Raw genomic sequence first — 19,740 nt, forward strand, 5'->3', positions numbered from 1 at the left:
GTGCTCTCCTTTAGCTGTCTACACAGATCAAATAAGCTGGCTGACTGCCATATCTCGACTTCACTTTGTGCTAATCCACAGTCACAGCCAGCTCCACAGCGATCCGACCAAGCCATCTGAGCAGAGGCAAAAATAATTCTCCTGGGCAAAGATAGACAGTTCCAAGATGTGAATGTTAACTCCTTGCTGCCACTTCAGGAGGGAGCGGATTGAGAAGTTAGTTTGGGGAAGCTTCCAAGAAGGGAGCGTCTGCCCTTTTCCACAGTGAAGTGGCCAAGCTGTTTCTCTCCTCACAGTTGAAAGCCCTTCCTATTTCAGGGCTCAAATACGGACACTTATAAGAGTTGACAACAAAGAGCTGCAGTCTGGCTCTCAGAAAGGCAGCCCCACCCTAAAGAACAAGGATCCTCCCAGTGCACACCTTTTTATTCCCAGGATCACTCTTGGGGAAACCTTACCCCAGGCCCCTCAGTCCTCAGGCAGCAGTGATGATCTCAGGGAATCCTTGTCACAGAGACTGGCTGGACAAGGCATCTCACAACAAACCCAGAAGCTAAGTGGCATCGCTAGAAAAGATTAAAAATCTACATGAGTTCTAACATCTTCGTTCCTAGCCGCGGTTTCCATGGAAATAGACATCTGCTCTAGGGAGAAAGAAAAGGTGGGGGGAAGAGGTGTAAGTGGTTTAAAATAATCAGTGTTTTGAAAGATTTATTTTTTTTTTCCTGTCACAACATTAATAGTCAGAAATGTGAGATTTTTGTGTGGCAATTTCTCGTATTTGAAAAAAATATGCCTCAAATGGGTGGGACCTTCCTCTGCAAACCTCCAGATCAAGTACAAAGACTTCAAGATAAAGCCTGGTTCAGGGGATAATAGACCTCTTGGCCTTGGGTTCCTTGCTGGTTTCTGTTGCCTGCCAATCTGTTACTTTTCACTGAAGTCTAACCCTCACCCCCTCCAGCCTTTCTAATGATTTGTGAGATTTCGCTCAGAAAAACCGACAGATGGAAACACCTGGCCGTTTCATGGCTAAGTTTGGTCTGAGAGGAAGAAGCCTTTTAGAGCTCAGAATTCGAATTGTTCCTGGTCCTGCTCACATGCTAAGGGAAAACCACTTAGATTGGGGGCGGGGGAGAGGCGACCCCACACAAGGGCGATTGTTGGAGAAAATGCCGCAACAAGCATATTTCAGGCAACAGCACATTGCTAATTGTCTGCTTTGTGTGGTATGTCTGCTGCCTGTATGTTCCAGTTTTCATTGTCCCGGGCACCTATTAATTGGCTTTATCTCTAGCACATCCCTAGTGACTAGCTGGACACGGGGAAGTCTTCTTAAATTAGGACTGTTGTTTCAGCAGGGTTGGTCCATTGTATTTGTATCTTAGTTTGGGGAAATGGAGCCCACTGATTAATAAAAGGGTGTCTTTCTGCCCAGTCAGGATCTCAAAACAGGTGTGTTGGTGTAATGACCACCACCCGAGGACACAGCCTTGGTGAGGACACAGACCTGGTCAGGGACACAGCCTTAGTGAGGGGAGGATGGGAGGAGAAGTCTGGGAACTACGTTCATTTTATTTATTTTTCCTCTGCCCTTTTTGTGGGAAGAGGCAGGCCAGTCATTCTAAGATAGGCAAGGTCAGACCAATTTCCTTTGTGCCTCTTGTGCTTCTGACCTATCCAGGCTAAGAGGAACCATGACCTTGTGGCTCCTTTGTTTTGATTCTTAAAAAGGGCCCAGCACCACTCTGGGGAGCACGTGCTCCGAGAACAAAAGCAACACTTAACTGCAGTCTGTGCGGTCTCCAACTGCTATTGCTCTTCCCTTCCCATCACCGGCGAAGGGCTGGGCAGAACAGATGGAGTCTGCACTTAAGCCGAGTGACTGTTAGACCAAAGAAGATCACATTCCAGAGCCTCGCGCTTTTACCCCACAGGTCCCTGCTCACAAGCTCAGGGACCCTAGGAAGGCAGCGAGAACGCACACAGTGAGGAAAGGGCCACGCCCGTGACCTGTTAGGGCTGAGTGGGTTAGGGATTATCATGATGTCACAATACAAGTGACACTCGGGTGTCGAAGTGGGGCGCCGAGTCCAGGGGGCCTTACAAGGGTATTGTCCTGTCACAAGGGCTTGGGCGTCGTAGGAGGCGGCCCGGGGTGGGGCACCGGAGGGACACTGCGCTGTCCGAGTGCTGCCCTTGGGGCGATGCGAGGCACGTGGCTCAACAGAGGCGGAGTCCAGGCGGCCACCTTCTGAGGTAGGAGGGACCCCGCCCCGCCCTTTTCCTAGGGATGGTAGAGCTGGTTCAGACCCAGGCCAGGGGTCACGTCAACGCCCTCTTCCGCGATCAGACGAGCCCCCCCGGCCCACGACTCACACCTGGGGAGACCCCCAAATGCCCCCACCCCTTGCATTGTCCCCCTGCCCCGCCAGCCTGCACTACACTTCCCGAGGTGCCGTGGGGCCCGAGGGGCGGGGCCCACTTGGGCTGTGGGGGAGGGGTCGGCACGTGCCGCCGCTCTCAGCCAATGCGGAGCCCTGCGGGGAGGTCACGTGCCGCTGTTTGGCGCTTTTGTGCGCGCCCGGGTCTGTTGGTGCTCAGAGTGTGGCCAGGCGGCTCGGACTGAGCAGGTGGGTGCGGGGCCCCAGGAAGCGGCGGCGGCGGCGGCAGGCTGGGGGCAACGAGGGGGACACAGCCGGCGGGAGGATACGCGGCAGAGGCCTCCTGTTAGCCGACGGCAGGCGGGGCCGCGGACCCCAGAGGGGCTGGCCGGCGGGGGTCGCTCCGCTTTCTGTGTGGCTCGGGCGGAGCCTCGGCTTTGTCCCTGCTCCCTGGGGGCGCGGCTGTCGTGGGGAGGGGGCGCGGCCAGCTGGGCGAGCCTCGGGCGTTAGCCCCGGGGTGCCATCGAGGAGACAATAGGGGGCGTGGGCCCTCGTTTGTCTCCTTCGTTCCCCGTGCTGGCACGGCCCCGCTGGGGTCCCTATTGTCTGAAGGGGTGGGGCGGCGCCCCCAGGGAGCAGCGGCCTTAGGGCCAGACTGCGGACGGCCTGGGCCGGGCCCTCCCCTCGAACGCCCCCGCCCAGTGACTGTGGGGCCGCTTTGGAGAGGCTAACGCCCCAAGAGGGCTCTCCTGTCCTCGCGGCGGGGGGCGCGACAGCTAGGGTGGCGGCAGGTTGGGTGGGAGCGAAGGGAGGAGGTGGCGAGCCGACGGCGGGGCTACCCCACGGCCCCCTCCCGGGGCCCGCCCCACCCGCCGAGCTGGGGCGGGGGTGGTCTCGAGGTGTTTTTGGCGGGAGTTGGGGGGGGGCGTCCGCGCGGGGCGAGCCCGCGGAGGGCGGGGTTACCCGGATAGGACCGTTAGCCCCGCCCACCCCTCCCCTTCCCACGCGCGCGGGCTCCGGGGTGTTGTGAGTTCCGGGAGATTCGAAAAGGCGCGGGGAGGAGGGGGGCGGGGCCAGGGACCGGAGCGCTGGGCTGCTCTGATTGGCCGGGGGCCGCTTTTTCTCGCTGGGCCAGGGCCACGCCCATCCTCGGTCGGATGCTCGGTCTAATCCTCTGCCAGGTTTAGACTCTTTCGCTACCTCTGGTTTTAATTTCTAGCTGTTGGGATCCTGTAATCCTACGCTTTTGATACTAGCCTGGGGGTTCACGAGAGTCCTGACGTTAAAAAAGCGAGAAGGGGTGTAGAATTTATCATGACACGAGGTAGCAAATATTATAACGTAAAACCTAGAGGTTCGTAAAACTAATTTTGCTCGTTGTTGGACAGGGAATTTAAGCCCCAAGAACAATAGGAGTTCTACATAATTGGTTAATGTTAGCTTGGGCGTTGTGTTTTCCACTATGGCAGACAGAGACAAAGCAAGGGTGGGTATTTCATTTGCACAATGAGTTGTAGGCACTATTAAGATGGCTCCGGTCTCACTGTTTGGGGGGAAAATTTAGAGTTTACAGGGGGCAAAAAAATCTTGTGACTTAACCTCGCCTAATTTTTAAAATCCGAGAGTTGTTTTTTGAACAAGCAATCACAGTTAACTTGATTTTCTGCAACCAGTGTTATATTTAGTTCCAATTTCCCAGTGTTTCAGTATTTTATAGATTTTTATAATTAGAGTTAATGATGTCTTATTTAATTCCACGGTAGTGATTTTTCTGACATTGATTTATGTGGATGTGATTTGAGGTCCCTTTGGATCGATGACATAGAAATACAAAGAAATTGATTGCATGCTTTCGAAAATCGTTTTCAGGGCTTTCCTTGCCAGTGGATTGTGTAGAATACACTGCCAGTCTCTTGTCTTCTGTTCACCATGGCTTCTTCTGGTAGGTAATCTACTTGGAAAAGCTGAAATTGTGATGGGCTTATGATTTTAGAATAGGAGATGGCTCAGGTCTTAAACTATTAATTTGGCACTTGTATTTTGGCCTTATCAAAAAATCTATTTTATAAATCGGAATAATTAAAGAAGAAAAAATGATTACCACTTGAATGTACTGAGAGCTCATAATTAATTGTTTCATTATTAAACGATTTGGCTTGGTCTAAAGCAAAATTGTGGAGTTTTGCACAAGTCTTCCTTTGTTCATGAAAACGATTGTCAAATACTGATGTTTCAGAATGGTATTTATTAACCCAAAAATGTTGAGCTTTGTTTTTCTGAGAGGCGGTATTCAGATAATTTCTTGCCTGCAAACACAGCTTCTTCATCAGCCCCAATTCTTTTCCTTAAATTGATTTGGTTTTTAGAAAATTAAGAACAGTTTATTGGAATAGGAAAACACTGTTCTTCTGAATACATTATAAATATGATCAAATTCAGATATCCAGGTGAAAGAACTGGAGAAGCGGGCCTCAGGCCAGGCTTTTGAGCTGATTCTCAGCCCTCGATCAAAAGAATCTGTCCCAGAATTCCCCCTTTCTCCTCCAAAGAAGAAGGATCTTTCCCTGGAGGAAATTCAGAAGAAATTAGAAGCTGCAGAAGAAAGACGCAAGGTAAACATCACAATTCACAGAAAACAGCTGTTTATTCATGTAATGTTGCAAGTCAGTTTTATTTCCATAACAGGAGGAAAACAGAACTGTAGTTGTGTGGTGGTTATAACCATATGAGAATTATATATGCCAGTGGCTGGAAGAGCATATCAGCCATCATTTATTGAGCTCCTATTATGTACCAGCTCCTCTACTTATATTTTTCTCCTTTAATACAGTGACCCTAACGGCTAGATGTTGTCTGAGATACTGAAATTAGAAAATGGCCTTTGGAATATTGTCATTTTCCTGAGTCCTACAGCTAGTGAATACTGGAACCAGAATTCAAGTCCAGGTCCATCTGAAACCTGAGTTCTTGCTTCTCACGCTTTCTCTTTGAAAAACAGATTTGTTGGTGGATGATCCTTTTTTTGTCTCTTTAGGTTTTGGGTTTCTTTTGGTGTGTGTGGGGGGGTGCAGTTTTATTGTTTTGTGTTTTGAAAGCTGTGCAATAAAAACATTTTAAATTGCTAGTAATGTGATTGTGTTGCTCCCTGGCCATACTGGTATTGTGGCAGCTTTTCTCTAATCTAAGCAATTCTGTGATAAAGTAACCATCTTTAAAAGGAACTAATGAGAAAAATGAACAAATGTTAATATGTTTGTTATAGGAAAATTGGGAACCACAGAAGTTTGTAAATAAAAAAAGTATTCATTATCCTACTTCCCAGAAATAACCATTGTTAACATCTTGGTGTATTTCCTTTTATTCAATATTAGTCTATTCATTAAGAACTTCACACAAATTCTCATTAGTTCCCCTTCCCAGCAACCCTGATTGGGGTGAGTGGGTTTAATTTTAAAATTAGTGAAAACTGGGGTGCAGAAGGGGGAAGTAGTAGCCGGCCCCCGACCAGTGCAGCTAGGGCGGTTTGCAGTCTAGTACAGTTAACCACACAAATACGCATATAGGCCCCTTTTTAAGCTGTTGTAGCATGTGCCAAGCACCTTTCAGTGCCACACGTTGTGTGTATGTGCACTGACCCACTGTCGACACCGAGTCGGTTTCCCACCAAGCGTGGCAGTGTTTGCCCCGGTGCGTCGTCTCCTACCTGCTCTTCTGTGTAGCTGAGTTCACGGAGGAGATGCAGCCAGAGGCTGGACAGGGAAGTTTTTTAGGAGTCAGTCTTGGCCCTGTAGTCATTAGCCTGTGCTTTACATAGAAACTGGCTAAATATAATGAAACTTTTATCATGACTGGGCTTTTGTAGAAAAGAATAAACAGAACCAGTGGCAGATGCTCTGTAGTTTTCCTGCAAGTCAGTGCTTCCAAACACATCAGAATCTGTTTGGTAACAAACTATTCTGAGTCTGTTGAAGGAGGCACACCGTGGTGACAGCTCCAGTGGTCTAGAAGTTAATACAGCTTCCACAGAGAAAAGTTAATGAGCTTTTCCTTGAAACAGAAATCCTCCTGGCTTAAATAGTAATCTGGAGGCTTAGTGTTAAATTTTCTATTATTCATGTATTTTCTTTTTATCAATGTGGCTACTTTTTTATAATCTAATTTTGTTTGGGTAGCCTTTGAAGTTAAATAACCAACATTCTTTGCAGTAAAGTTCCATTCCTAAATGTGTATCACTTAAGTCATCTTAGTACTATTAAGCAGTAAATCTTATAAGGATTTCCTTGAGGAATAATTGGGCAAGAATCTCTCGGCAAACATGGGCAGTTTTCCAAAGTAAATACAAACACGAGGAAAAGAGTATGATTTTCAGTCTTTTGATAATGGATAATTCAGGTCTTGACTTCAGTATCATTTAAAGAGATGTGATTTTCTGCCTCTTTTCAATACCCCCAATTAATAATTTCTTTTGTAATTTTAACTAATGCTAAATACGTTTTAGAGAGCCTAGCGTGTTAAACTTTTTTCCAGTCCCATGAAGCTGAGGTCTTGAAGCAGCTTGCTGAGAAACGAGAGCACGAGAAAGAAGTGCTTCAGAAAGCAATAGAAGAGAACAACAACTTCAGTAAAATGGCGGAAGAGAAACTGACCCACAAAATGGAAGCCAACAAAGAGAACCGAGAGGCACAAATGGCTGCCAAACTGGAGCGTTTGCGGGAGAAGGTTGGTGTCTCAGCCTTGCTTTGAGAGAGGCTAAGAGCTTGCAGTTTGATGCACCAATGAAGTGGCTTGAACTAATGCTTTAATCAAAGGTGTTTGGAGTCTTTGTCATCAATTTGGGGGCTTAACATGTTAAATGAGAGGAATCTCGTTTTCAAATAAGATGGAATGTTCAGTAGTTTCCAGCATAACTGCACATTCCTTGGAAGAAGAGTCAGAGGCTCAGTCGTTAGGTTCCGTGAGTAACCCAGGAAGTTTGAAGATGATGTCTTAGAACTCTAATTATGTGATTCCCATAATATATAATTTTTATAAGTATACAATATGTGTACTGATGCTGTGTTGGGCCTCTTGAGGGCGCCTGACTTTGCGAGCTTTTTTATTTGACTGATGATATTTACTGTTTCTTTACAGGACAAGCACATTGAAGAAGTGCGGAAGAACAAAGAATCCAAAGATCCTGCTGATGAGACTGAAGCTGACTAATTTGTTCTGAGAACTGACTTTCTCCCCCTCCCCTTCCTAAATATCCAAAGACTGTACTGGCCAGTGTCATTTTATTTTTGCCCTCCTGACAAATATCCTAGAAGCTGATGTAGGACTGTATAGGTAGATCCAAACTGTAAGATGTTGTTTTAGGGGCTAAAGGGGAGAAACTGAAAGTGTTTTGCTCTTTTTCTAAAGTGTTGAAGTCTTTCTAATGTAGCTATTTTTCTTGTTGCATCTTTTCTACTTCAGTACACTTGGTGTACTGGGTTAATGGCTAGTACTGTATTGGCTCCGTGAAAACATGTTTGTGAAAAGAGTATGTAGTGGCTACTTTCAAACTGTTAGATGCTGAATATCTGTTCACTTTTGAATCCCAGTTCTGTCCCCATCTTACCAGATGCTACTGTACTTGAATGGTTAATAAAACTGCACAGTGCTGTTGGTGGCAGTGACTTCTTTCTATCCAGGTAATAAATTGTCAAGTGATAGAGACCCTCCTAGTTTGTATTTGTTCCAGTGAGGCCTTTGGGCTGGCAGAAATACCCAGTGCGCGCATCACTGCAAGTTCTCTGCCCTCGAGTTTCTCCTGCAGAGTTGTTTGTATTGTCTTCATCCACAATCGTCACTTTGTTGGGATGCCCTGGCCCAGATCAGCTGTTACGAGAGTCTTTCAGATGTTTGTTTGCAAACAGGCATTTTTTTGTTCTTGTGTCCCTGTTAAAAAGGCAGATTAAAGGCACAAATGGTGTTTCTAGAGAACAGTTTAGAGGAAACCTTAAGATGTTAGCTAGAGAGATTCGATGGTTTCTTTGCTTTATATTACCACTGGGGGTGGGGGTGCGTCGTAATACTTTCCTGCCATAGAAGCTCTTGACTCAAGAATCAGAATTTTCTTTGCAGCAACTCCTGTGAGGAGATAAAGGGAGCCTTAGTTTCCAGAGGAGCATTTGACTTGGGTGGCTAAGGTTGACATTACTTGATCTCATATCCCGAGGCTGCAATATCACTGTTGTAATATTGACAGCATTGCCTCTCAATTCAGGGAAAGCCTTGGCAGTTTTCCTCGGCTATTTAGGAAGTAGCCTTAATTACATGAGTATCTGCTTCTCAGACATTTGTGTAAAAGCTTTCGGAAGCCACGCACCTACAGTGAAAGTTTGCAGGGTGACTGCTGATCGTGCAGCGGGGTCTGCGTGTCTCTGTGCATGAGTCTCTGCAGCTCTTGATTTGGGTTTTACCAAACTTCTAAGAAGAATAGCAGCCTATTTTAACCTTCCTCCTATGCTGTTAGGATTAAATGAGTGTGTGTGTGTGTGTACACAGAGAACATGATGACAACTGTGTTTGGTAGGTATTTAGCACTCCATATAAATAATGACAACTAGTTTCAACCAGAGGCTAGTGAGTGAGCCAAGGTTATACTCTTGAAAGGGTTGTGCAGCTTTTGTGTGCCTTGAATTGACTTACACATTTACTTAGACCAGGATGATCAACTTCAGAGTTATGAAAACGGCTGAATTTTAAGAGTTATGGCCATGTAGGGCAAACAGGAGCAAGATCAAGTGTAGTTGAATGTAACCATAGATTCAGACAATATCTTAACAAATAGGACAAGGTGAGGCTGGTGTGCAGAAATTCAGCATTGTTCACCCTCAGTCTCTGGCACGTAGTAGGTGTTAGAGTTTGCATGGGTGAGATGGTGTCTATGGGAAGCTAACACCAGTTCTGAGTAGCCGGGATATAAAGACGACCTAAGATAGAAATTCAGAGTTGTGATACTGGGTGTCCTGCAGAGGGCAGTAAGCTTTTGTTCATATGGGACATGAAGAGAAGGGAACAGCTCCAGAAAAAGCAAGATAAGCGTCAAGATGGGCCTGAGGGAGGGTCTCATAGTTACAGCCAGCGCCATGGTGGCCCTGACTTAGTATCAGAGTGGTCCTGAGCTTCCACCTGTGACAGCGATTGTCACAGGGAACTGAAGGGGATGCATCTTACCCACAAAATCAGAAGCCCCGGCTTTTCTATTTCACCTCTGACCTTTGGAGAGGCACTTAATCCTGGGCGTCAGTTTTCTCTTGGATAAAATGGGAAGGTTGAGCTGGGTTGGTTAAGTACTTTCCACTTGAATTCTTTGCATGTAACTTGAAGGAGTGGTGGGTGCCCAGGAGCCTCTGGGGAGTGGCTGCTTTCCTGGGCATGGGTGTTCTCTTTCCTGTCCTCAGAGTGTGCATCTCCCGTGGCAGCACTTCCGTTACAGGTTAGTCTCATAAGGCCAGAATGGTTTGACTGCAGCCCGGAGGCTGTCACCAAGGAGCACACTCCATTCCCTTTGGCTTGAGTGGAAAATGAGGCTTGTTCCTTCTTCCTGAGGCTTTTGTACTTGGACATCATGATTGACCGGCCTTGGTGGAAAAGAGAGATTTGAGGGATGCAAAGAGGGCCCTTAAATCCACATTTAACAAGCACCTAGAATGTGCTCCACGTTGGGCTATGTGCTAGCAATGAAAAGATGAAATGGGGTCCCAGCCATCGTGTGCTTGTGCATGAAGCGGGGAGGAGAATTATAGAACAGCTGAGGGTGCTGTTCTTGGCCATACGCTCATTCTAGAGGAGACTGGTTTGGTGGAGGCCTCAGAGGTCTGGGAAGCTTGGTAGAGGAGGAGGGCCTTGAGCCAGTCCTTTGAGAAGTCAGGTAGGGATCCAAACAGTTATTAAACCCCTGGCAAGCACACAACTGCATCACGCATAGAGAATCTGCCGTAGTTACTGGCTCATGGCAGGCTCTCAACAAAGATCCCCTCTCCATTTCCTTTATCCTAAGCAGTGGAGACTTTAGAAGACGGGGATGGTAGTGTTCAGTGAACAAAGCCATTTTGAGGGAGAGAAAATGGAGGCAGGTTGTGGATGAATTGGAGGGAGAATGCGATGGAGACCCCAGTGGAGGCTGTTGGAGCAGCACAGGACTGAGGCGATGAGGCTCTGAGCTGGAGGGGACCATTGGGCTCTGGGACAATAGATGTGACAGACACCGCATCGAGGAACTGGGAGACTGTTACTGCCAAACAAGGGCAACTGGAGGAGAAATAGGCCAGCCCACCACTGACTTGGAAAATGGTGCTACCATAATAAGCTACTGTTTACTGAGCGGTTACTGCCAGGCGTTGTTACGAAAGTTGCCTCCTCAGATCCAACCTGTGAGCTAGGGGCTATTAACATCTCCACGGTACAGAGAAGTAAACAGGCTTAGGGAGGTTGTGTAACTTGCCTGTGGTCCTAAGCTGGTGAGGTTCCAACACGGGCCGCCTCACTCCAGGCCCTGCACAGGCAGGGGCGGCAGCTCTTGCAGCCAGGCGTCCCCTCTGTTGTCCCGAACAATTCCCCTCTGCCCCAGATTCAGCCAGTGCCACCCTTCCTAAAAGGGCAGTCAGTGACCATCTCTTGTTACTCTGGCATGCCCTTGAAGAGAGGTCTCACCCCCACCCCCATCCCTTTATTATAAAGGTGTTCCTTTCTGCTGTGTGTATTCTCCCAGGGGAGAGTTCTGATTTCCAGCAGTGCTTTGGCACTCATGTAAATCTGTCCTCCCAGATAATGGTTTGGCCACCTTACTGTTAGTTCAGTTGTCTGAATCATGATTAAATGGATTCATTTAGGAACAACAAGAAGATGAAAGCCGGGCTCCTTAGAGAGGAGCTTCCCCCTTTGGACAGGAGGTTGGGCCAGGCACCCTGAAAGCTCCCTTCCAAATCCAGGACTGTGGTTCTGGGTCTTCTCTCCCTGGTGAGATTGCAGACCCCTGAGATCAGGGACCATGTTTCGGCCACTCAGGATTCCCCCACTGAGCTGAACTGCAAGGCCCCAGAAACAGTGCTGGCACTTCAGTCTCCTGCCATCTGCCCCCTCCCTCTTCGCCCAAGTTAAACAAAAGGTCCACAGTGTCCCCGTGGCTGAGGCTTCTGCCAGTGGAAGCTGGTATTCTGCACTTAAGCTGCACAAGGAAGGTTTTCGGATGTTTTGTACGTGCACCCAGATTTTTAAAACATAGTTGTGGGGTTTGATGAGCTCTGAAAGACGGCCTCTGGCCCATAGCTGGAAAGGCCCAGCCTTCTCCCAGTGTGGTCAGGAGCACTACCGTCCCTGTCCTTGGGCACCAAGTCCTACTGGGGGCAAGTGAGCTGTGAAATGGATCCAAGGGAAGAAGAAACAGGCCAGGGATTAGCCAAATGCCCACGGCTGCCACCTCAGCAGCATGGTGGGGGCAAAGGGGACTGAGCCTCTGTGGGTGCAGGCGGCCTCTGGGCCCAGGCTTCCAAACTGGCCTCCCACTCCCCTCACTGGCAAGAAGCCCCAGTACGGCCTGGGATGGGGCAGGGCCGGGTGGGGCTCCCTGCCAAGCCTCTTAGGTGCTCTCAGCTCTCCGTACTTCACAACAGCAGCTAATAAGGATTTGCATTATCTCAGTGAAACCCCAGAACAACCCCATGATGTTGTCATACCCCTTTCACCGGCAAGAAATGAGGCAACTGAGACTTAGAGTAGATGATTTGCCCAAAGTGACATAATTAGCAAGTGGTGAAATCAGGAATCAAACTCAAACTTAGGATCCCCATGCTATACTGCAGCTCCTCATGTCGCAAATGTAATTATTATGCAACTATCTTTCAAGTGTGTCTCCCCACCTAGAGACCAGGGACTGTGACTGTCACATTCACCACATTCACCACCTCCAGCACTCAGCCTGGCACACGAGGGGAGGTTAATAAATATGTGTGGAATTAGATCATTTTGAGTGGGCGGGTGACCCCTGTGGGCCTTGGGGCACCTGCTTTGTCCTCGTCCTGTGTGGACCCCCATGGGAAGTGAACTCGATTTCCTAGAAGCGAAGGATGGGTCTGCCCTGGCTTTGCAGATTGGCCTCCAAGGTGCCCAGTCCTTGACAGCGTCCTGCTAGACCCGCCAGCACGGACTGGTGGCCCGCAGCCAGAATTGGTTCGCAGACGTGTTGTGTTCGGCCCATGCTGTGTTCTACATTTTCGAATTAGTTGACAATTAATTCTACTTGAAAATGTGGTTTCAGGCTTATCTGGAAAAAGCAGGAAGATCTGGCAGCGCTGCGCTCAGTCCCACCCAGACACAGTCAGCAGGCTCTGGGCGGCTGCTGCCCCCTTGAGGTGGGACACGCGCTCTGCAGCTCTCCGTTCCTCTGGCCTGCTCCTGTCCTTCGCCGGACAGCAGGCCCCAGCCGCAGGCCTAGAGTTGGTGGTCCCTCACGTAGATGACAGCAACAACATCAGTTGGTCAAACATTTTTTTTAGGTTAAAAGTCCAATCAGTACAAAAAGATGTATAACAAAAAGTGACTCATCTTCCTCTGATGTCCCCCAGCTCCCCTCCCCGCAGGCCACAGATCCCTGTGTGTCCCTTCACAGACGTGCTGCACTTCTATGAGCACAGTCACCAGACACCTCTTATGGGTCAGACAGCAGCTGGGCATCAGAGTCACATGGCACTTTTTCAAAATGTCAAGGGGCCAGCCCGGTGGCGCAGCAGTTAAGTGTGCACATTCTACTTCCTGGTGTCCGGGGTTCGCCAGCCCAGATCCCGGATGTGGACATGGCACCGCTTGGCAAGCCATGCTGGGCAGGCGTCCCACATAGAAAGTAGAGGAAGATGGGCACAGATGTTAGCTCAGGCAGGGTCAGTCTTCTTCAGCAAAAAATAGGAGGATTGGCAGCAGTTAGCTCAGGGCTAATCATCTTCAAAAAAAAAAAAAAGTTTTCGAGACTCAGGACCCTTGTCAGACCTCTGGAGGTAGAATTCCTAAAATTGGAGCCAGAGTGTCTACATTTTTTTAAGCCAGTGTTTTCTGTTGCTCAACCAGGCGGAGACCTCTGTACTCAAGATGCAACGTCCCAGACACAATTCCTGCTCCCCAGTCCCCTGAAGTCTGCCAGAGATGGGCCTGGAGCTCCAACTACCTGGGCCACTGCTTAGAGTTGTACAGACTGTACCCTGCGCAGGGGCACCCAGACAAGCCCTGAAATCTGGTCAGACCCTCGAACCAAGGCAGGTGACACCACCTCCAACCCCCAGAGGCGCTGGCACCACCTTCGAATTTACTATGTCAACTGTTCCATGTGAATGCAGGGAGACCTGTTCTGTGATGCAGCAGCGCAGGCGGGGGCCCTCAGTCTGGCTGCAGGCCCGGGATGACTTTCTGCAGGAGGTGATGCTTGGGCCAAGTTTTGTATAGAGTTGGAATCAAAGAAGGCGGGCCTCTACCTGTACGTACTTCTCTCTCCCAGGTCGCCCCACTCCAACCCCGACCCCACAGCTCTGTATGCTTATCAGGGGCCACTGGCGGGGACACTTTAATAACAATGTACATCCTGAAGGTCCTGGGAGACAGACTGGGATGGAAGGAGGGATCCAGCCGTAAGTCAGCGCAGCGCGCCTGGCCTGGGACATCTTGAGGTTAATTGACTTGGTGTCCAGAAGTACCTGCTTAGGGGAACAGGGATGCAGGAGCCTTGTTCCTTCTGGCAATCTGAGAGGTTCTGCAACGCCAGCGTCCACCTCTCAACAGCCTGAATCGATGCTATCAAAGAGGTGTCCTCAGACCACGGCCAATCCACAGACTGTTACCCATCTGCAATGAGCTAAGTACGGAAATGGAAAGTAAGCATTTAGAAACTTTTAAACAATCTAACAAGGTCGGTTAAAGTCGAGGCTAGTATTGCGCATCTTTTTTTAAATTTCATTTTATCTATTAAAATTTTTTATTATAAAATATACCATTTTAACTATTTTTAAGTGTATAATTCAGTGGCATTAAGTACATCCACAATGTTATATAACCATTACCGCTGTCTTGTATATTTCTTTCTTTCTTTTTTTTTTTTTGAGGAAGATTAGCCCTGAGCTAGCAGCCACCGCCAATCCTCCTCTATTTGCTTAGGAAGGCAGACCCTGAGCTAACATCCGTGCCCATCTTCCTCTACTTTATATGTGGGACGCCTGCCACAGCATGGCTTGACGTAGCACGTAGGTTCCGCACCCAGGATCAGAATCAGCAAACCCCGGGCTGCTGAAGCGGAATGTGCTAACTTAACCACTGTCCCACCGGCCTGGCCCTCGTATATTTCTTTAATTTTGCAAAAGTATAAGTTCTCAGCAGATTAGAAAAAAATTTTTAATGTCGTTTGAGAAGCACTGGCCTCAATGTTGACCTCTGGGTTCCCAAAGCCTCGAAGGCTTGGGGGAAATAGGCACCTGATCGAAGGGCTTGTACATTGTTTGGCTTCATTTCCCCAAACTGTTGAGATTTGCCCCAGAGAGTGGCATGGCTGAGGCCCAGCCTCCCTGGGCTGGAGGAGCGGACGGATGGGCACCAACCTGGAAGGGAGTGGAGGAGGCCTTGTGCTCCCCGGGCTGGGCAGAGGAGTGCTCTCTGGGGAAAGGCCTGCCCTGTGCCCTGGGCAAGGGGGCCCAATGAGATGCTGCAGGATGTTCTGGCAGCCTTTCCCCCACTCAGCCAGCGGGGGGAGGCGAGTTGGTTTAGACTTCCAAGAATGTCAGCTCCGACTGGAAGGGCCCTCAGTGACCCTGTTGTCTGCCCTCCTTGTTTAGAGGAAGAGCTTGAGGCTGGAGAGAAAGGACTTGCCCAAGGTTACAGCCAGTTAGTGGTGCTCCCAAATCTAGGCCTTTCAGTTCCCAGGCAGGAGCGGGCCAGAGCTGTCTGGAGTCACACAGGGTGGGATCAAGTTCTAGCTCTATTAGCGCCAAGGGGCCTTGGGCATCTGTACCCTCATCTGTCAAATGGGGATAATCCCTCACAGCTGGACGCGTACTGAGCCTGTGCTGGGTTTAAGGAGGGGCCTAGCCCAGGTTGGGGGATAGGCAGGACGAGTCAGTGCCCTGCCCCTCCCTGCCCCTTCCTGCCCAGTGTTCCTCCTGCCGACTGCTGGGGCTTCTCAGCCTGCCACGGCCCCTTGCTGCAGCTGAGGGGACAGAGGAAGACAGACCCTCTCCCTCCAGACTGAGAAGAACAGGGGGCTCATAACCCACCCCACCGGCCCCTCTGAGCCTCTCCCTCCCCAGCTGGCCAGCCCTCCAGGCCCGACCCCTCCGCTAACTCTCTGGGCGTCTTTGAGACATTTTTGTCCTTTCTGGGACTCAGAACATTTAGAAAATGAGGGAGTTGAATCAGAAGAACTCGAAAGTCCATTTTGAGGAGTGGGTGCTGAAGTTTGGATGCTTTAAATTTCTGTATCTTTTCTGGGAGAGTTAAACTCCCAGCATGTCAGACTGGGCCGCCTCGGGTTCCTGGCCACCTGCCTCCCTCTGTTCTTGCCTTTCTCCGTACTTTCTTGCTCCCTCCAGTCTCTCTTTTCTCTCTTATGGCTGAGGTGTTTTGAGCACTTACCATTTGCTATGCACTGTTTAAGCATTTTACATATTCCATCCTGTGGAATCCTTAAAACATCCTTGTGAAGTAAATACTATTCTTATCCCATTTTCCAGACAAGGAAACTGAGGTTCGGAGAGTTACGTCACTGACCCACAGCTGGTCAGTGGGAGCACCATAGGAGGCACTGACACCATTCCCCAGATGGGCAGTTCATTCTGGCCTGAATTCACCTAATTCAAAACGGCGGGTGCCTGTTCTCACCTCCTCCCTCCTGTTTTCCCCAAATGGGCTCTGACTCCCACCCCAGAGACGCCCCTGCTGGGCGCATCACCAGGGCCGTCAGGGAGGAGGGTTTGGCTGTTGGTGGGCAGAGGATCACTCCTCGGTTCCAGTTTCTGACTTGTATCTCAGGTATCAGGCCTCTACCTTCCACCTCCTTCCTCTCCTTTCTCTTCAGATGTCCAAGAGCTGGAAGGTCCCCTAAAGGATTACCCAGAACAGGCCTCTGCATTCAATCACTTATTCATTCACTGAACAAGTACATTTCGAGTCCTCCTACCTGCCAGGCAGTGTTAGGCCCTGGGGAGACAGCTATGTACAGGGCAGACAAGCTCCCTGTCCTCAAGAGCTTACATTCTGGTGGAGGAGACAGACAATAACAAAAGATGATGATGAGTGCAATGGAGAACATGAAAGAGGTGCTGTGACACACAGTGACCGCAGCAGGGGCGAGGTCCTCTACAGAGTAGGTGGGCAGGCGGCAGTGCACTCCTGGCAGAGAGAACAGCTAGTGCAAAGACCCAAAGGCAGGAACCAGCAGGTGTGAGGAAGGAGCACAAAGCCCTGCATGGCTGGAGAGGATGAGCAAGGGGCCCAGGGCAAGGGGGCTGGGCAGCGCCAGCCATGCAGACCTTGGGCCAGGACGAGGGGTCGCATTCTGTTCTGTGTGTGATGTGAAGCCTCTGGGGACTTTAAGCAGGGGGTGATTATGTTTGTAAAGGACTCTTGGGCCACTGCGAGGAGAGTGGATGTAAGGGGAGCCAGGCGTGCGGGAGGGAGAAATGAGGGTGGCTTGGACTAGGGGGGGGTCAATGCGATAGAGAGACAAGGTCAGATTCAGAGTCTATCACAGTGGAGCCAACAGGATGCTGATGGATGAGATGTGGGCCGGGGCGGGGTGGGGGGGTGAGGGATGCCCCCTGGGGTTTTTCGCCTGGGCAGCTGAGTGAATGGAGGTGTCATCTACTCAAATGGAAAAGCCTGGAGAAGGAACCCGGATGGAAAGAAGCAATGTTTCCACTTAACCTTCATGGCAGACCCTGCTAGCTGGCTTCCCAGTATCTATTCTCTCTCCTTCTTTTTCATAATAGAAGGCCGAAAGGTTTTTTTTTTTTCCTTCAAGCATTGACCTGTCTGTCCCCTCCTTCTGCCTTTTGCCCTTTTCCCATCCTCCTTTCTCCGGCCTGGAATGGAGACAGGATACTAGAGATACAGCAGCCATCTTGTGACAACTAGGGTAGAGGCCACTGGATAAGATAGCTGGAGCGGGGAGATAGATGGCGCCTGAGCCCTTGATACTATCACTGAGCTGGCATAGCAGTCTTTGACTGCCTTTCCCCCGGGTTCTTGTTGTGGGAGGCAAATTAATCCTTTTATTTGTTTAAGCCACTGTTTTGTGGCTTTTCATTGCTTGCTGCGGAATGCAGTTGTTGCTAACAGAGTCATGTTGAGTTTGAGATTTTGGAAGAGAAACCAGAATTCAGTCATTCATTCAAGAAATATGTATTGAGGACCTACTATGCGCCAGGCACTGCTGAGAATTCAGCAGTGGATCAAACAGGTAAAAATGCCTGCCCTTGAGGAGTTTATACTCTGGAGTAACCTAGAAGCCGGACCTGACTTCTGGGCTATGCATTCTCATTTGATCCAAAGGTGGTAAGATTTGAACTATAAAGAGGGGACAGGGGTAAAATGTGGCCTGTCTATTCTCACAGGCTTCCTCATCCACCCATTATGTTAGCAAATTGAAAATCAACATATTGGGGTCCACCCCGGTGGCGCAGTGGTTAAGTGCACACGTTCTACTTCAGCGACCCGGGGTTCGCCGGTTTGGATCCCAGGTGTGGACATGCCATCACTTGGCACGCCATGCTGTGGTAGGCGTCCCACACATGGAGTAGAGGAAGCTGGGCACGGATGCTAGCTCAGGGCCAGTCTTCTTCAGCAAAAAGAGGAGGGTTGGTGGCAGATGTTAGCTCAGGGCTAATCTTCCCCAAAAACAAATTAAAAAATAAATTTAAAAAAATCAACATACTTCTCTGGTGTTTTCTATAAGCCAAACACTAGGCTGCATTCTCTCTCTGTGAGGGAGGTGTTATTATTACCAAGCCCATTTTGCAGGAAGGTAAGCAAGCCGCCTCTGTCACACAACTAAGTGGCTGTGCTGAGATTTGAACCCGGGGCTTTCTGACTCCAGAAACTCCACTGCACTCACTGACCCCCTGGGCCACCTCTTGGCCCCCTTTTCCTGCAATCCTTTTGATCGCTGTTTGACAAACCATTTCCTGCTTCCCCTTTCTCCTTGCTTTGGACAGGTACTATGTCTCTTATTCATCTGTATATTCCGGGCACCTAACAAGGGCCTGGCACCCTTCATCCATTCATCCCACTTTTCAAAAAATGTTCTCTGTGCCAATTGCTAGGAATACAGGACAAGTCACAGAACAGCACACCCAGCCTAGGAGGGGGACAGGCAATTAACAGGCGTCACAGTGTGGTGGGTGCTGGTAGGTATCACAGGGGCCAAGAGAAGCACAGAAAAGGGCAACCAAGTCAGACTGAGGTGGTGGGGACCAGTCAACCAGTCGTGGAGGAGTCAGCATCTGAGCTGAGTCTCAAAGGAGAAACAGGAGTAGAGCAGGTGAAAAAGCAGCCGTGGGTGTTTCAGGTGGAGGGAGCAGCACGTGGAGGAACGAGAGAGGCAAGACGGCAGCCTGTGGGAGCGACTGGACTATGACATGGGGGGAGTAGGGAGGCATGAGGCTGGGGGAGGATCTCAAGGCCCTCGGCCAGGGCTAGCAGTTTGGACTTGATTTGGTAGGCACTGGGGAGCCGCCAATGGGCGCTGAGCAGTGTGGACCCTGGTCAGATTTGCCTGGGCATTCTACAAATACTTGATGGAATGAATGAATGAAAGAAGAAATGGTAACTATGGGGTCCCATGCATGTGTCCTGCGGAGAGGAGGGGGCGGTTAATGATCTGGCAGTGGAAGGACAAGGCAGGCAGACTCCCGGACACGAGCCAACCACTTCCCTCAGCTCCTCCTCCCTGGGCCTGTGACTCCCCTGCCTGGACCACTAGTCACTTGCTGGGATCTTTACGGGAGCCTCTGCACTAGTCCCCCTCTTTCTGCCCTGGCCCCTACAGTGTGTTCTCTAACACAGTCCCGGTGACCCTCTGAAGTCGGGTTCTCCACCCCAGCGCTCTGCCCAACCCCTTTGCCACCTCAGCTACATCAAAATGGAAGAAGAAATTGCTGCTCTCGGCGTTTACAATGGCTCTGGCATGTGCGAAGTTGGCTTTAGCGGAATGATGCCCCCAGAGCATCATGGGAAATGTGGGACAGGACAGATACATGGGTGATGAGCTCAGAGCAAGAGCGACGTTCTGAGCCTGAAGCGCCTCATTGAACTGGGCTGACATGGAGAAAGACCTGGCATCACACCCTCTACCCCCAGCTTC

General features: G+C 49.7%; 1 protein-coding gene across 8 annotated transcripts; it reads left to right on the forward strand.

Annotated features, from left to right (window-relative positions):
* The first annotated feature begins 1,306 nt into the window (after nucleotides 1-1,306).
* STMN1 (stathmin 1) lies at nucleotides 1,307-8,031 on the forward strand. 8 transcript variants are annotated; one of them, XM_070245783.1, is made up of 6 exons: nucleotides 2,632-2,729; nucleotides 3,773-3,870; nucleotides 4,254-4,326; nucleotides 4,824-4,996; nucleotides 6,912-7,103; nucleotides 7,515-8,030. In XM_070245783.1, exons 3-6 carry the CDS (start codon nucleotides 4,314-4,316, stop codon nucleotides 7,584-7,586), a joined length of 450 nt encoding a protein of 149 aa, XP_070101884.1. In that variant the 5' UTR covers nucleotides 2,632-2,729; nucleotides 3,773-3,870; nucleotides 4,254-4,313; the 3' UTR covers nucleotides 7,587-8,030. The 8 variants fall into 8 exon arrangements, with proteins under 8 accessions (XP_005607385.1, XP_070101870.1, NP_001296337.1 ...); XM_070245782.1 differs by lacking the exon at nucleotides 2,632-2,729 and adding an exon at nucleotides 3,015-3,175; XM_070245784.1 differs by lacking the exon at nucleotides 2,632-2,729 and adding an exon at nucleotides 3,510-3,565.
* The last annotated feature ends 11,709 nt before the right edge of the window (nucleotides 8,032-19,740 follow it).

The sequence above is a fragment of the Equus caballus genome, chromosome 2, assembly GCF_041296265.1.
Source record: "Equus caballus isolate H_3958 breed thoroughbred chromosome 2, TB-T2T, whole genome shotgun sequence".
Classification (NCBI taxonomy): domain Eukaryota; kingdom Metazoa; phylum Chordata; class Mammalia; order Perissodactyla; family Equidae; genus Equus; species Equus caballus.

Bases quoted from the DNA above. Each gene is read 5' to 3' on its own strand.
- STMN1 (XM_070245769.1), top strand. From the start codon at position 2,398: ATGCCCCCACCCCTTGCATTGTCCCCCTGCCCCGCCAGCCTGCACTAC. The intron at 2,634-4,253 runs GTGGGTGCGGGG...AATCGTTTTCAG, and splicing joins AGGCGGCTCGGACTGAGCAG to GGCTTTCCTTGCCAGTGGAT. The intron at 7,104-7,514 runs GTTGGTGTCTCA...GTTTCTTTACAG, and splicing joins TGGAGCGTTTGCGGGAGAAG to GACAAGCACATTGAAGAAGT.